Genomic DNA, 16420 nt, shown 5'->3' with positions numbered 1-16420 from the left:
GGAAATAACTCCATAATTCAAGACAAATTATCTATGTAGATTGTGACAAGGGAAATAACTCCATAATTTAAGACAAATTATCTATGTAGATTGTGACAAGGGAAATAACTCCATAATTTAAGACAAATTATCTATGTAGATTGTGACAAGGGAAATAACTCCATAATTCAAGACAAATTATCTATGTAGATTGTGACAAGGGAAATAACTCCATAATTTAAGACAAATTATCTATGTAAATTGTGACAAGGGAAATAACTCCAAAATTTAAGAAATTTTCTATCTAGATTGTGACAAGGGAAATAACTCCATAATGTAAGATAAATTAGACGAACTTTTCCATACATATGTATTTTTCAGTCATAAAATGATAAAAATGAAACAAATTTGATGAAAAGTTAACTACATTAAATGCATTCACTTGCATCTTCTATTGAACTATATGCATGTCAAGTAATCATTATGAAACACAAAATCATACTAAATGTTGATACATGTAATACTTATCTAATGTAATAGAACATAGAAATGAGATGTGCTAGTTTTTGTACATCTGCACCAAAATCAAAGACAAGCAGTTCATCTTAAGGATATATTTAGGTGATCTTAGGTAAAATTAAATAAATCAAGAATTTAAAATTGATACTTAAAGCTGGAAGAGTATTAGTTAAGGATCAAAATCAGCTAAAAAATATTGCTAGGTCGTGGAGCTCCTTTTTGATATATTTGATTTTTAAAATATGGCGGGATTAGGCTGACTCAGACTTTACCTTATATTTGCATAGGTATTATTTGGGTCTCAAATCAAAAGAAAGAAAATCAGATTCTGCTTAAATTTTGTCAAATGACCTTTTATGAAATATTAAGTCTTATGTTTAAAGATAAATAGGTGTTATGGGGCAAAATATTTTCCCAAACCTCACCTAAGTACATCCTTAAGCTGATGTAAACACAAACTAATACATTGTTGACGCCACCACCACATTACTAAGTTTGGCTTTTCCAACTTCATTGATGTGCGACAAAAATCACTCAAACTGTATTACATGAAATTTTATTTCAATTTAAGTTAAGAAAATATTTACATAAATGTAGAGACATGAATGATCAATAAAACAGAATGTAAAAGCAGGACTAGAGACATCATAGTTTTCAAATAAGGAGGTAGGACTATGTTAATGGGACTGTCGAATGTACTATATCCATTATTTTTGTCACTATTGTTGATACTTCAGCCATTGCACCAAAACCTGAAAAAGAAATAATCAACAATTCAGATGGGTCAAAAAATTTGGACTATTATACTAACAGTCCCAGTCAAAACTAATATTATTAAATAAATGTATTTGATAAAATAATTTTAGACAAATTTCTCATCCTTTTTTTTTTAATCTAATGTTTGACATAGAACTAAAACTTAACAACATGATATGTATTTTAAAGTTTGGGTAGTCTCCAAATGTTTCATCTTTCAAAAGTAAGTGCTGCAGCTGTTGATATGTACTGATTTATTTTGCTTAAATGGTTGAAAATATTATATATATATATATATATATAAGTAAAATTAGTCAGAAAAAATCATGAGTCTTATTTCATGTATTTGGAAGGTACCTGATATCTCATCATCTCTTGACCAATCACTGATTCTCATTGAACTTGATGAAACATAGTTTTCAAATCATTTAAGATTGTACATGTTACTATGTATTCACTTTTATACATTTTATTTTGATTCTGATGATTGAAATTTAAACATTTACAATTTCAATGAAACAAATCCTAAATCATGGCATATTGATCGTATTCAATTATTTTTCTTTAATTAAAGAACCTTAGTGAGCGTGCTGGACAAAGAAATTAACTAAGAAAAACAAGTGAAACTGCTAGCTACTGTTCACTGATGATACAGATTCCCCAAGTGGATAATGTAATGTATAAAGTATACAGTAAACAGGAAGATGTCAAGTGATGAAACTTAAATCAAATCACACCATAAAGCTGACATATATTAACCCTTAAACTAAATTTCAGAAATCCTTGTATTGTAGTTCCTGAAAAAAATGTGACGAAAATTTTCAACTTGGCCATCATGTGTAAAATAATACAAATGTTCGGTAAACAGGAAGTTGTTGAGGGATGAATCTGAAAACGCATCACACGTTATAGCTGACTTATATAAACCCTGAAACCAAATTTCAGAAATCCTGGCATTGTAGTTCCTGAGAAAAATGTGATGAAATTTTTCAACTTGGCCATCATGTATAAAATGATACAAGTGTTCGGTAAACAGGAATTTGTCGAGTGATGAATCTGAAAATGCATCACACAGTATAGCTGACTTATACAAACCCTAAATCCAAATTTGAGAAATCCTGGCATTATAGTTCCTGAGAAAACTGAGAACTGACGGACATGTCAAAAACATAATACCCTACACAACAAAGTTGAGTGGGATAAAAATAGTATGTCCTTATTATCTACAAAGTTTCATGAAAATATGTTGTTTTGTTTCAGAGGAGTTGCAGTAGTATATTGGGGCAAATAAGTTCAAAGTGGCATAACTCCTAGAAAAATATTGAATCATAATTCCTGTCTATATGCACATCTACATAGTATGTTCTTATTATCTAAAAAAGGTTTCATGAAATTCTGTTGTGTGGTTTCAGAGAAGTTGAGATGACAAGAACAAGACTGACAGACTGATGGACGGACAGATGGCAGTTAAAAACATTATACCCTCTGCAACTTTGTTGCATGGGATATAATAATGAAAGTCTACATTATCTGATAATAATGGTACTATACATTTTCACACAAAAATTACAAAACAAAAATCATTCAAATTATCATCATGATCATATCAAAACAGTTTTGTATACAGAATGGTACAATTTATGCAGAGATCTTGGAAAGATCTTGTCTTTAGGTCCTGACCACCATAAACTTTGCAAAGGACCAACAATTTTTTTTTAAATTTTGCAATAGAAATAGTTTCAATCATGAGGACCAGCAGATTTTCATCAAGGACAACCAGGGAAAGAAGAGCTACAGTGAAACCTGACTAAACTAAATCCTTGTATAAACTGAACAAGTTTGTAAGCACCGTCATATCAAATTATGTGCTTTGTGAACCTGATAAAACTGAACATCCGTCAAAACCGAACAAAATCTTAAGTTCAGAAGAGGTTCGTTTAAAACAGGTTTCACTGTATGATAAATGTCTTACCGTCATCTCCACACGCTAATTTCTTCCTGATACAAGGAATTTCTTTGTATCCAAAACTTTTTAATTTATCTATCTGTTGACTTGTTAATGGATGATTCCACATATGTGTGTTCATGGCAGGAGCAAATAATAACGGTCTCTTTAAATCCCAAGCTCTTACTACACATGTCTAGAAAATAAGAAGAAAGGTTTTTAATCATGGGTCATACCAAAACAACTTTAAGTTTAACAGATTTTAAAGGAACATATGACTGCTTATGTTTTCTTGATAAATATTGAAATACAATTTTCTTTTATTTTTTGTATTAAAGCTGAAAAAACAAATTGTGTTAAATGAGCTAGTTTACCTACAACCATTTTAAAAACAATTTCCAAAAAATATTGGCACTGAACCGAAGAGTTTAGAAGTCAAATAGCTAAACATAAGCATGGATTATTGATATATGATGTTTTAATTTCTGTACTGTTCATATTAAATACTTATACTAAAAACATACTTTAGATAGGATTAAGCATCATACAAGTGTATATTACATTTTTCAAAATCAAAGTTTAAATTCTAGTAAAATCATTACAATAACCCACTACACTAAAAAGAAAAACCCAGAAAAGCAAGGAGAATCCAATTTTCCTTCATTGGTCTCATTTCGATTCTGAAAGAAAAATAATTTACTTTACATGTAGCACTTACTAATAAATTATCACAGATTCCATGTGTAAGTTTTGCTAATGTGTTAGCATCGAGTGGAGCTATAACCATCAGATCAGCCCATCTTCTCAGCTCTATATGTAATATAGGATCACTAACAGTCTTCCAATCCTGTAGAAAAAAATTATCTATCATAAACTTGAACATACAAAATGTGTGCAAGGTCAATACTTTTACAACCCTATAAAATTACTAAAAGAAGGTTTGAGACCACAGTTATCCTCCTTTGATTATTTGATTAGTGGACAGTGTTTTCCTTGTGAATTTTTTTTTTATACCCCTAACAAATTTATTTCTCCATGTTTTATGCCTCAAATGGCAAGAAAGGGGTGAAAAATTGAAAACAACACGTTTAATAATTTCATGTGTCCAAGCGTTTTTCTGGATTAACCTTCATCAGGAACGCTGAAAGCCAAACATTTGAAATCTGAAGATGTATAAGTACCGAAACCGTTGAAGATATAACAAAAATATCTAAAATAAATAGCCAAATTCAAAGTCAACTTTGCCTGAGGGAGTTGAAACCTTAGTTTCTTAATAATTTCAAAATTCATAGACGAACAATTTTAGAAAAGTTTGTTAAATCATGTCAGTACCGAAGTACTGACTATTGAGCTGATGATAACCTTGGGGACTGATAGTTCACCAGCAGAGGTATTGCTCCAGTGATGTAAAAAATTGAAAACAACACGTTGAAAGTACACTGTAAAAAAATTTGGGTCATGAATTTTAAAGGAAAGTGTGATTTGGTCCAGCTGAAAAAGGTTAAAAATTAGCACTTCGGAAGATGTCAAAAAATTTCAAGACCCTCTTAACATAAAATTGTCCATATTTTGAGTTAGAGCAGATGAAGTTTTGTATAATTTTGATATAATTTGTCCCAAAAGTAGTAAAACACACTGAAAAAATATTGCTGACAAAGCGCAGGTGGTTTTTTTTTTAACTTTCATTAATTGTCTAAAAGAAATGCACTGAGAGATAACTATGCAGGTCTCGGACCAGAAGCAATACTTATAATTACAGTTTTTGATAGGATCATGAGAACACAATTTCTATCAAGTATTTCTTTTATTAACCTGTGCACTTTGTTGTGGAAACTCTTGTCATCATGAATGTTACATTTCATTTTTGAAATGAAAGTTAATTTCAGAATGACCCACGATTGCTGTTAGTCAATCAAAAGAACGTACTATAATGAAATATACATGTAAAGTAATTATTATGTTAATCATGGGACAAAAAGATAACATTAGGTTTATTTTTTTCAATTGATGTTTAAATGATTTCTTTATTCTGTACATTGTTCATTTCTATAATCAGTTTTGTATGAACTAATTCTTTAATTTTCAACAGTTACTTTGTTTACTGTTGCACCCCATTATTCTCTTTTCTTAATATATTTTGCTCATTTTTCTCTATTTGTTGTTTCTCTTGTTCAATAATCTCAATTCTGTTTAATATCATACATGTTACAAACAAACCTTCCATTCATCTGCTTCTGTTAAAACAGGAATCTGCAAGGATTTGTGGTCAAAGAAGTTTAATGCTTTCTCTGTTGCTACAACTTTTATTTCCAGCTGAAAAATTATTAATAAATTGTAAAAATGTTTTTTCATAAATCTGATATTCATGTTGGCAAAGCATTCTTTAATTATTTACTTGTGATGTCAACAAGTCGAAATTTGTGGCTTAAGAGCATATTTTTTTTAGTTTCTCCAGGTTTTTTTTTACATTTAGAGCTTCAGCTTATTATCATGATCATAACTGTGTAAACGCTATAAATAAAATAAGGAGATATGGTATGGTCACCAATAAGACCACTATCCATCAGAGTCCAAATTACATACCGTAAACCAACTTATTTTCGTGGATACTTTTTTTCGCGTTTATAAAGCCCTTACTAGCCAATTCAAGGCGATTTAATTTTGCAATTTTCAAATTTGTTTGATGTAGTTACACAAGGGAAGATCCAAGTTTTACATAATTGCTATGATTTATATTCGCCTTATTTTTTTACTCGCAAGAAATCGTGAAAATAAATCTCTTACGAAAATAAATCTCTTACGAAAATAAGTTGGTTTACAGTAGTTCTGTCTTCAACAATGAGCAAACTCCATACTGCATATACTATTTTAAAAGAAAACATATAATTCTTTTTAAATTATCATAAAGTTAATGATTATGTGACAAACTTCATCATCCATAATTGGTGAATAATTCTTTTATATTTTGTAACTTTTTTTTCATATCAATGGATTCAACATGCACCAGACAGAAAATTAACAATATCATCTAAGACCTGCTAGCAACAGCTTACTTCTTCTCAGTCGAGAGAAAGAGAATGTATGATATAATAAGCCTACATCATTGATGTTGTATGAGAAATCAACAATAAACAAATTATCAATGGTCTTTAAAAATAAAATCAGGAAAGTTTATTGGCTACTTCTCATTTCTTCTGTTCTGTTCAATGAGATAAGTTCTCTCATTTGGTTTACCAGTACACAAAAAAAAAAAATCTGGTGTTTTCAACATTCAGTATGAACTACCTGAGACCATTATTTGTCCCTGCATTGAAATACAAAAAGGAAACACTTATCATGACAATAACCCCTAACTGCCCAATAACAGTGTTTGAATAGACTACTTTCGAGGTCATCCATCACCGGAAAAAACTCGTCAATTATATGCGCCTTTATGACGTCATTTACCAGATAGAGGGGGTCGCCTGTATCCCTGCACTTTTTACGTTCATCAAGCGTCTAAGTGATCATCATTATGCAGGATAGACTAGACATAATGGTTGTTCTGTAGGTACTTAATGACAATTCCCTAATGACAGCAATGCTAATTGTCAATTTTGAGAATTCAATTTGCCGAATAATTCGTACAATATATATAGAATTATAGTTTTCCAACCACTCGCTCAACATTGGAATGGAAGTGCCGACGCCACTAAACGCACAAATGACATACACTAAAACCAGAGTTTTTGACGGAAATGCATCGAACTCGAAAGTTGTCTATTAATTACAAATTTTCCCAAAAAATGTATTTTGAAAGACAAATAATAGTGCAGATACATGTACCATGCAACAAAAGAAGTTATAAAACTATAACCTGACCAATTATTCTGATTTGAGGCATTAAAAATTAAAAGAGGGTGGTAAAGGGGGGATTTGAACATGGCAACACATGAAATAAAAATCACAAAAATGTTGCACAGAAAATAAAAATCATGAAAAAAGAATCACAAGAAATAAAATCATAAATATCAAGGAAAAGCGTACTAGAAGTTATTACACAGCCGTTCTTGGAGATCATTCAGTCATTATTAATGGATATGAAGAAGCTGCAATAGTTTCATCTGATATCAAACAAATATTTAAGTATACTTCGATATATATGCTATTAATGAAAGAGAGCAATTAATTTTATGTGAACCATTTTAATTGTTACATAATCTAAAATTATTTTAATCAAATGCAGGACAAGTGAGAAATAAGGTGTACCGACATGGAACACAACGAGCATGACAGGAAACACGAAGCATGCACATCTAACCAAACATGACCAAATGAGAAATAAAACGTCAAAACACAAAAACACATGAAATAAAAAGGCAAAAAACATTTCATGAAAATAACTTAAAAGGGGGCGTAACCCTTCTATCCCCCTCCCTTTAATCCGACAAGTTTATTATCGAAAACTGCCAGGACCCTCTGATTCACTGATCACCATTATGGCAGTAAGAATATCAAAAGAAGAATGACACTAAAGCTTAAGCTTGTGTGTACTGTAACTAGTGTACATAATCAGATAATCATTGATAAGTGGGTGGGGATACCTGGTCATCAATGTTGACAAGTTCCTGGACTAAGATAGGGACTTTTATAGCAGCAACACTTCCTGTGCAGCCAATTAAAACCTTTCTGCCTCCTACTGTTGGACCTGACATTGCTGTTTAGCTTCAAATGTTCACCCCTGTAGCAGAAGGATTCCCTCTGTTCATGATGAAATGTAAAGTCTAGAGAGAATCCAAACAGAGAAGGGAGTTAATTTCAATTGAAAAGGTATTCCCCAATCATATTAAAATAAGTTATCATGTAAATTTGAAGAGTTAGTCATAAATTGAATAAAACCGTAAATATTTGTTCATGACATAATCCTTTTAATGAACTACACGCACATCATGATCATTTATTGATTTTTAAATATTTTATTTCGGAACCTCTTTTGATCTTTGCGTTTTAAAATGTAAATATGGCGAACGAAGAAGACGACGTGGAACTAGCAGAAGAAAACATATTGTATGACTTAACAGTCCAAGCTGAATGGCCCCAAGAATCAGAAATTTTTGTACGTCTACCTTTCTATTCACTTTCCCTATTTATGCACCATTTATCCTAAAAAAAAGTTAGTTTTTGCTTTCTAAACCCTTGGCTTTTGACGTTTTGACTTTTGTGAGCTCTTCTTGCAGTATCTCTATAGTTTCTTGTATATTTTTTTTTTAGATTTGAAATAGTATTGAAATTCAAAAACACAATTTCTTTCCAATGACTGAAATTGACTTCTCTTTTTTAGCTCACCTGGCCCAATTATGTGCCAAACTTGTGAGCCTTTCTCATCAGTTATTGTCCGTTATTGCTTTAACTGTTACAAAAAAATCAGGTTTAATAAATGTGTCCGGGGTAAACAAGATTATTGGGCTGAGATCTATCCGCCTTGATATTTTCAGATGAATCAGACGACCTGTTGTTGTGTTGCTGTCCCTGAATTGTTAAATTTAAGCAGTTATTGGCTATTATCGTATATGTCATTATACAAAATGTAGATAGAGATAAACCGAAATTAGCAATAATGTTCATCAAAGTACAATCTACAAATAAGTTTATATTTACATGTATAACCAAAATTGTCATCACACCCTTGCCTAAAGGGAGTACGTTGTTGCCCTTTATAGTAAATTTTTGTCATCTTTTTCTTTTACACAAATTTTCTCCACCTAATCTACTGGGCCAAATAGAATATAACTTAGCAATGGCTTCAAAATAGAACATAGGGGTTTACTTAAGAAGGTTAAGGGAAAAATGTTAAAAAAAAACAATTTCAAATGGTCACAACTTGCAAACTAACTTGAATAATGATTAGGTGTCTTCAGTAATTTTTGTTAGACTAGTAAATTTGGATGACCTGCTTTTAATTTAACTACTTGACCAAATTAAACAAAACTTAACCTCAATCATTATAATGGTATCTTATATTTGCTATTAATTATGATTTAAACCTTATTTCAATGATGATTTTGAAAACAACAGTAGTTACAGATGAGCGACACAGGCTCTTGGGAGCCTCTAGTTGTTATATCTTTGATGCAAGCTCATTTCACAAACAATTAGGCAGCAACCATTTGATTTTCTGGGGGGGGCTATGGTTTTTTTTTCTGTGCAAACTTTTTTTTTCCCCTTCGGCGAAGAACAATCTATTTTTTTAGCGACAAACCGAAGACAATTTTTTTCTTTCAATTTTAGCATTACATATAGTGGCAGCTGAGGGTGAAACAAACAATTTTTTTTACTCAGGGTCCAAAACAAATAATTTTTTTCACCAAAACCTGGAAACAAACTTTTTTTTCCAAAAAAAACCATAGCCCCCCCCAGAAAATCAAATGGTTGCTGCCTTACATGTATTGATATTTTTGTTTACAGACAAGAGGAGCCAGAGATAAAGGCCATGTTTCTTTACTGGGCAGACTAACATCAGTAACACAAAGTAAGTACAAATGTAGATAATAAAGTATCAGGCTCCTTGTTTTCCAGTTCTGTTGTTTTTTTGTTCATGAAGAACAGTCATGATGAAGAACAGGAATTGCTGTTTGTTTGAAATTTTTTTACTTATTTCGTGCTGGGAACAGTATATCTAACAGGAATTGAATCTGATAGGCTTTTCAGTAAAAAATCGATATAACTTTGGAATTCACAAAATTTCACGAGATTAATGGATTTCAGAAGCGACTGACTGACAAACTATAGGAATTGCTCAATAAATTAACCACATTATTCTAATCGCAAATAAACACAATTTTATCATAAAGTAGATATATTTTGTCATATACAATTACCAAAATAAGTGTGATTTATTTACGCTCCTTCAGTAAAGAAATCTTATTGGCCAATGGGAAATAAGATAGTTTTGTGTATATACGATGTATATAATTTCCGAAATTTAGAATTAGAAGTGTTTTCCAAGTAGTGAAAATATGTAGTGTTTATAGTATAACTGTTGCTACATTTACTTAACAAAGATTTTGACTGAAAGTGCAGAACTGAACTATAAAGACTCATGTGATTCTATAGGTAGATTGGACTTACTAAATTAACAAATTAAACAAAACTTACCCAAGTTGTAGTTTGATGTTAATTTGGTAATGTCCAATCTACCAGAATCACATGCCCGCCCGATTTGTGATTTGCGCCCACCCTCATTATGGAAGTTTCAGTTCCTGACTTTCTCCACTCTGAAGTCTGATTTGCATCATGTGATCATCTGTTCACTTGAGTGCACATTCTTTAATAATTGAAAGGGGAAGACATCTTAATATTCCTAGAGAGGAAAGATACTGTCCTGTCTGTAAAAATGGTGAAATTGAGGATGAACAACATTTCTTATTAAAATGTAATAGATTTACCTCAAAGCCAGAAATATTAGAAAATAAAATAAATGTTATATTTCAAATCCAGCGTAACATTACCGTTGATGAAAAAATATCTTTATTGGTTAATAATAGCTCAGCATTATTACTTAGACTGTCTTCCTCTTTCATGGGGGGGGGCAAGGGGTTTAACTGTTATGCTGTTATGGGCCAATTTAATTCTTTGTTATCTGTTATTCTGAAAATATATTTGCTGTTAGCTGTTATTGTCTTATTCATTGTTAGCTGTTATTGGACTATTAGTTTTTTTGTTATCTGTTATTGTGATAATATATTTGCTGTTAACTGTTATTGAAAATTCGAATGTTAAATTTTTTTTTGACAGCCCATATTCGGTAGAAATTGAAGATTATTGGACATTGGGGTCTACCACTAGTAATATGGTGGTCCCGTATTCGGCGAAGGATTTCATTAATATATACCCATCACAGATCAACACATAAACATATTAATATCAGTGAAATCCAGGACAATTACAGTATATCTTATGATTATCCTTTGTAATAAAATCCATTTTTTTATGAACATGTAGCTTGCGGTTCGGTGTGAGCCAAGGCCTCATGTTGAACGTTGAAGGCTGGTTTTTTTTTTACCTAAAATGGTTTACTTTTATAAATTGTTACTTGCATGGATGGAGATTTGTCTCATTGGCACTCATACCACATCTTGCTTTATCTGTGTATTTAGAATTTTTTATTGTATGGGGATAATGTTCCTCGTTTCCCGTACGTACATATTAAATTCGAGCATTTCTTAATATGACAAAAAGGAAAGTATATGGCCAGGGATATTTGATGAGGATCTCAATTAAGAACTACATGGAGGTCTTTACTACCAGTTAACATTTTAAATCATAAAGTACACAAACTCAGATCTGTGATTCTTTTCAAAGCAGAACCAAATACATTGTACAATGAAAGTTCAAACCATGTACTGGGTTCCGAAGCTGCACATAACTCATTACAAACAAATATGTATTTCGTCTTTAAGCCATTGTTCCACTACTAGACTACGTATTCTACTTACTAGTACACTTGGAACACTCAAAACCCTGATAATAAGATGTTCAAATAAGGCCTTTGAAAATAGTGGAATAATTGGAGTGTCAAAATTATTTTGAAGTACTTGATAAATTGCATGCTTATAATGGGGGGGGGGGGGGGGGGGGGCAAGGGGTTTAACTGTTATGCTGTTATGGGCCAATTTAATTCTTTGTTATCTGTTATTCTGAAAATATATTTGCTGTTAGCTGTTATTGTCTTATTCATTGTTAGCTGTTATTGGACTATTAGTTTTTTTGTTATCTGTTATTGTGATAATATATATTTGCTGTTAACTGTTATTGAAAATTCGAATGTTAAATTTTTTTTTGACAGCCCATATTCGGTAGAAATTGAAGATTATTGGACATTGGGGTCTACCACTAGTAATATGGTGGTCCCGTATTCGGCGAAGGATTTCATTAATATATACCCATCACAGATCAACACATAAACATATTAATATCAGTGAAATCCAGGACAATTACAGTATATCTTATGATTATCCTTTGTAATAAAATCCATTTTTTTATGAACATGTAGCTTGCGGTTCGGTGTGAGCCAAGGCCTCATGTTGAACGTTGAAGGCTGTTTTTTTTTTACCTAAAATGGTTTACTTTTATAAATTGTTACTTGCATGGATGGAGATTTGTCTCATTGGCACTCATACCACATCTTGCTTTATCTGTGTATTTAGAATTTTTTATTGTATGGGGATAATGTTCCTCGTTTCCCGTACGTACATATTAAATTCGAGCATTTCTTAATATGACAAAAAGGAAAGTATATGGCCAGGGATATTTGATGAGGATCTCAATTAAGAACTACATGGAGGTCTTTACTACCAGTTAACATTTTAAATCATAAAGTACACAAACTCAGATCTGTGATTCTTTTCAAAGCAGAACCAAATACATTGTACAATGAAAGTTCAAACCATGTACTGGGTTCCGAAGCTGCACATAACTCATTACAAACAAATATGTATTTCGTCTTTAAGCCATTGTTCCACTACTAGACTACGTATTCTACTTACTAGTACACTTGGAACACTCAAAACCCTGATAATAAGATGTTCAAATAAGGCCTTTGAAAATAGTGGAATAATTGGAGTGTCAAAATTATTTTGAAGTACTTGATAAATTGCATGCTTATAATGGGGGGGGGGGGGGCAAGGGGTTTAACTGTTATGCTGTTATGGGCCAATTTAATTCTTTGTTATCTGTTATTCTGAAAATATATTTGCTGTTAGCTGTTATTGTCTTATTCATTGTTAGCTGTTATTGGACTATTAGTTTTTTTGTTATCTGTTATTGTGATAATATATTTGCTGTTAACTGTTATTGAAAATTCGAATGTTAAATTTTTTTTTGACAGCCCATATTCGGTAGAAATTGAAGATTATTGGACATTGGGGTCTACCACTAGTAATATGGTGGTCCCGTATTCGGCGAAGGATTTCATTAATATATACCCATCACAGATCAACACATAAACATATTAATATCAGTGAAATCCAGGACAATTACAGTATATCTTATGATTATCCTTTGTAATAAAATCCATTTTTTTATGAACATGTAGCTTGCGGTTCGGTGTGAGCCAAGGCCTCATGTTGAACGTTGAAGGCTGTTTTTTTTTTTACCTAAAATGGTTTACTTTTATAAATTGTTACTTGCATGGATGGAGATTTGTCTCATTGGCACTCATACCACATCTTGCTTTATCTGTGTATTTAGAATTTGTTATTGTATGGGGATAATGTTCCTCGTTTCCCGTACGTACATATTAAATTCGAGCATTTCTTAATATGACAAAAAGGAAAGTATATGGCCAGGGATATTTGATGAGGATCTCAATTAAGAACTACATGGAGGTCTTTACTACCAGTTAACATTTTAAATCATAAAGTACACAAACTCAGATCTGTGATTCTTTTCAAAGCAGAACCAAATACATTGTACAATGAAAGTTCAAACCATGTACTGGGTTCCGAAGCTGCACATAACTCATTACAAACAAATATGTATTTCGTCTTTAAGCCATTGTTCCACTACTAGACTACGTATTCTACTTACTAGTACACTTGGAACACTCAAAACCCTAATAATAAGATGTTCAAATAAGGCCTTTGAAAATAGTGGAATAATTGGAGTGTCAAAATTATTTTGAAGTACTTGATAAATTGCATGCTTATAATTTGTGCTTTTGATTTTCTACCCTATATACCACTGTGCCTCGTAGTCTTATTAAGAAATAAATCCCACACCTCACGCATTGAACGTGCATTTAAAAAAAAATCAGAATGCAAATACAATGTATATATATTCAAACTCTTTCAGGTCATTTTTTAGTAATAACAAACAAAAGAACTATGTCAATTAGACCTGCTTTGATACCATAACTGCCCTTAAATGTTTACTAGATATCATTTTTGTCTGCTATGGAGTTTACGTATATTGTCAAGTTATCAGAATTCCAATGGGGAATAACTGTGCACCACTTATTGCTGACCTGTTTCTGGTTTGTTATGAGTTACAATTAATGAAAAAAATCAGCAACGGTAGGGATTGTGCTTGATTTTCATATGATGGAGACATAATCGTTCAATCAGTCCAGGACCACACTTATTTTAATATTTCATTTACTGTTATCTGTTTTTGTCCATTTTAATTCCTTGTTATCTGTTATAAGCCAAATCAATTTGCTGTTATGCTGTTATTGGGACCCCCCTTGCCCCCCCCCTTTCATATATCAGAGTGTCTAAATATAAGAAATAGTGAACTTATATGATACATCAATATGTAACTTTTCATTATAGCATGATATGTTATCATGGAACCTTTTATTCTACCATGTCAATTATTATAGTTACTAGAACACACCCGTGATATCGCAGGTCCGTGACTGAATTAGAGTATATAACTATGCGTATGCCTTATTTAAGTATTGGTATTGTCATCTGATAAAGTCATGCCGATTATATTAAGATGCACAGTTTTCTCTGCTTTCAAAATCTTTCTGTTTGAACCCGTCAACCTGGAACCTATACTATCAATTATTGGTAATATTAAAAATTTGGAAAACAAAAGGGCCTGGAATGGAGTATTTTTTACTCAACAGTATACAGCAAAATTCTAAATACACCGTTTGGTGATGCGCCTGTCAGATGCGGAACGTACAGATAAGGAAATATGTAACCGGTGAATATACTTTGGTATCGGTGTCGGACTTGATCCGGAACTTCTTAATTATTGGCAATATTAATTATGCGGAAAACAAATGGGCCTGGAGTGGGGTAATTTTTAATCAACACCATTGTACTATATTAGTTATATATAAAGTTGAATTTTTTTATTCATCGTTTTTACGTGATGACGGCTGACAAATTGGACCTCGTTATTTTAGTATTATAGATATGTAATGCCATAGGTCTTAACCATTTATTGTTTAATGAGTTTGTGCCAATAAAAATATTTATATTTATTTTTAATGTGAAGTGTTTTGAATATCGGAAATGCAATCGGCATCATTTATTCATTGCACTGTTTACATTGTGTACACTTCTGTAACGAAATGAATGCAATATATTCTTTTTTTTAATTTTAGGAAGTATTTGGACATTTTTGAGAACTCTTGGAATACCAATCATGTAAGTCAGTATTGTAATGTATGAAATAATTGTCCATAGACTATGAAGGATTTTAAATGTAAATATAAAAAGAAGGTGTGTAATGACTGCCAATGAGACAACTCTCCTAAAGAGACCAAATAACATAGAAATTGCTTGTTTTAGACATTTCAAACCCATTTAAGAAATATTTTGAAAATCGGACACTATTAGTAAAGTACTGAATAACCAATTGATAATACAAGTTATGTAAATGAAAATGATTATGGAAATGTTAATGTATTTGTTTCTTTCAATTGATAAAATTGTATGAAATTATAATGTTAATTGTTTTCATAAAAATATTAGGAACTATTTTTTTTTATCATTGTTACACAACACTTGAACTTGCAGCTTTCATGACAAACATCAAATGTGGTTGCAGTTGTATTGAACAAATCATTCAGATCTTTTGCATAAAGTTGAACTTACGCTTAATTCTAGAAAAGAGGGACGAAAGATACCAAAGGGACAGTCAGAGTGAAAAATATTTATCATATTACAGTAGCAACTAAAAAATTGTTATGTAAATATTTACAAATGTTTCTGTATGGGAAATGTGAAGATTTGAGATTTTATTTTACATTCTGTTTGTAGTTCTGCAAGTCCTTGTTCCCTGCCACAAAATTTACTGAAGTTAGTAAACAGTCAGATAAACTGGCATATTGCTATAGCAAGGTAAATATTAACTTTTGCAGATGTTACTTTGCAAATAAAGGAAATAAGTTATACTTGAAACAACCAGACTAACAAAAATCAGTTATTCAATATTTAAGTCTTATCAGTTTTCTGCACTTTTGAATTTTCCAAACAAAATGATCATTGTTGATTAACTCATTGTTGCGAGTCGAATTTGTATGAAAACCTCAGGCCTAAATTAAAATATTGTTTGTTTGCCCTTTTCCGACCCTATGTTTTGAAACAGGGTAGGTAGGTAGGTAAAATATTTTATTTTTTTCCCCAAAAAAATTACTTGACTCGGTATATTTTTTTACATGGGTAGGCAGGTAGGTATAATATTTTATTTTATAGATACAAAATCTGCATAATGTAATTTTTTGTC

The 16420-nt window shown here is 31.5% G+C and overlaps 2 protein-coding genes across 2 annotated transcripts in view; one reads left to right on the top strand and one right to left on the bottom strand.

The window, feature by feature from the left end:
* Positions 1–1038: 1038 nt before the first annotated feature.
* Positions 1039–7973, bottom strand: LOC139521946 (phosphopantothenoylcysteine decarboxylase-like). The gene is made up of 5 exons (XM_071315762.1): positions 7783–7973; positions 5417–5512; positions 3918–4046; positions 3227–3395; positions 1039–1250 (listed from the first exon to the last, which is right to left on the bottom strand). The coding sequence occupies exons 1-5, from the start codon at positions 7891–7893 to the stop codon at positions 1171–1173; spliced, it is 585 nt and encodes a 194-aa protein (XP_071171863.1). The 5' UTR covers positions 7894–7973; the 3' UTR covers positions 1039–1170.
* A 195-nt stretch (positions 7974–8168) lies between these two features.
* Positions 8169–16420, top strand: part of LOC139521939 (NBAS subunit of NRZ tethering complex-like) — a 97180-nt gene continuing 88928 nt past the window's right edge. The window contains exons 1-4 of the mRNA XM_071315701.1: positions 8169–8294; positions 9644–9707; positions 15297–15339; positions 15955–16035. Of these exons, the coding sequence (XP_071171802.1) occupies positions 8199–8294; positions 9644–9707; positions 15297–15339; positions 15955–16035 (284 nt within the window). The 5' untranslated portion in view covers positions 8169–8198. The remainder of the gene's footprint in view (positions 8295–9643; positions 9708–15296; positions 15340–15954; positions 16036–16420) is intronic.

Source organism: Mytilus edulis, chromosome 4 (genome assembly GCF_963676685.1).
Source record: "Mytilus edulis chromosome 4, xbMytEdul2.2, whole genome shotgun sequence".
In the NCBI taxonomy this organism is placed as follows: domain Eukaryota; kingdom Metazoa; phylum Mollusca; class Bivalvia; order Mytilida; family Mytilidae; genus Mytilus; species Mytilus edulis.
Note: the sequence above shows the minus strand (reverse complement) of the source record. Positions and strands in the feature narration are given on the sequence as shown.

Coding starts and splice junctions, on each gene's coding strand:
- LOC139521946 (XM_071315762.1), bottom strand. CDS start 7,893: ATGTCAGGTCCAACAGTAGGAGGCAGAAAGGTTTTAATTGGCTGCACA. Junction 4,047..5,416: donor CAGAAGCAGATGAATGGAAG/GTTTGTTTGTAA, acceptor TTTTTTCTACAG/GATTGGAAGACTGTTAGTGA. Junction 1,251..3,226: donor ATTAGCGTGTGGAGATGACG/GTAAGACATTTA, acceptor TTTCTTTTTCAG/GTTTTGGTGCAATGGCTGAA.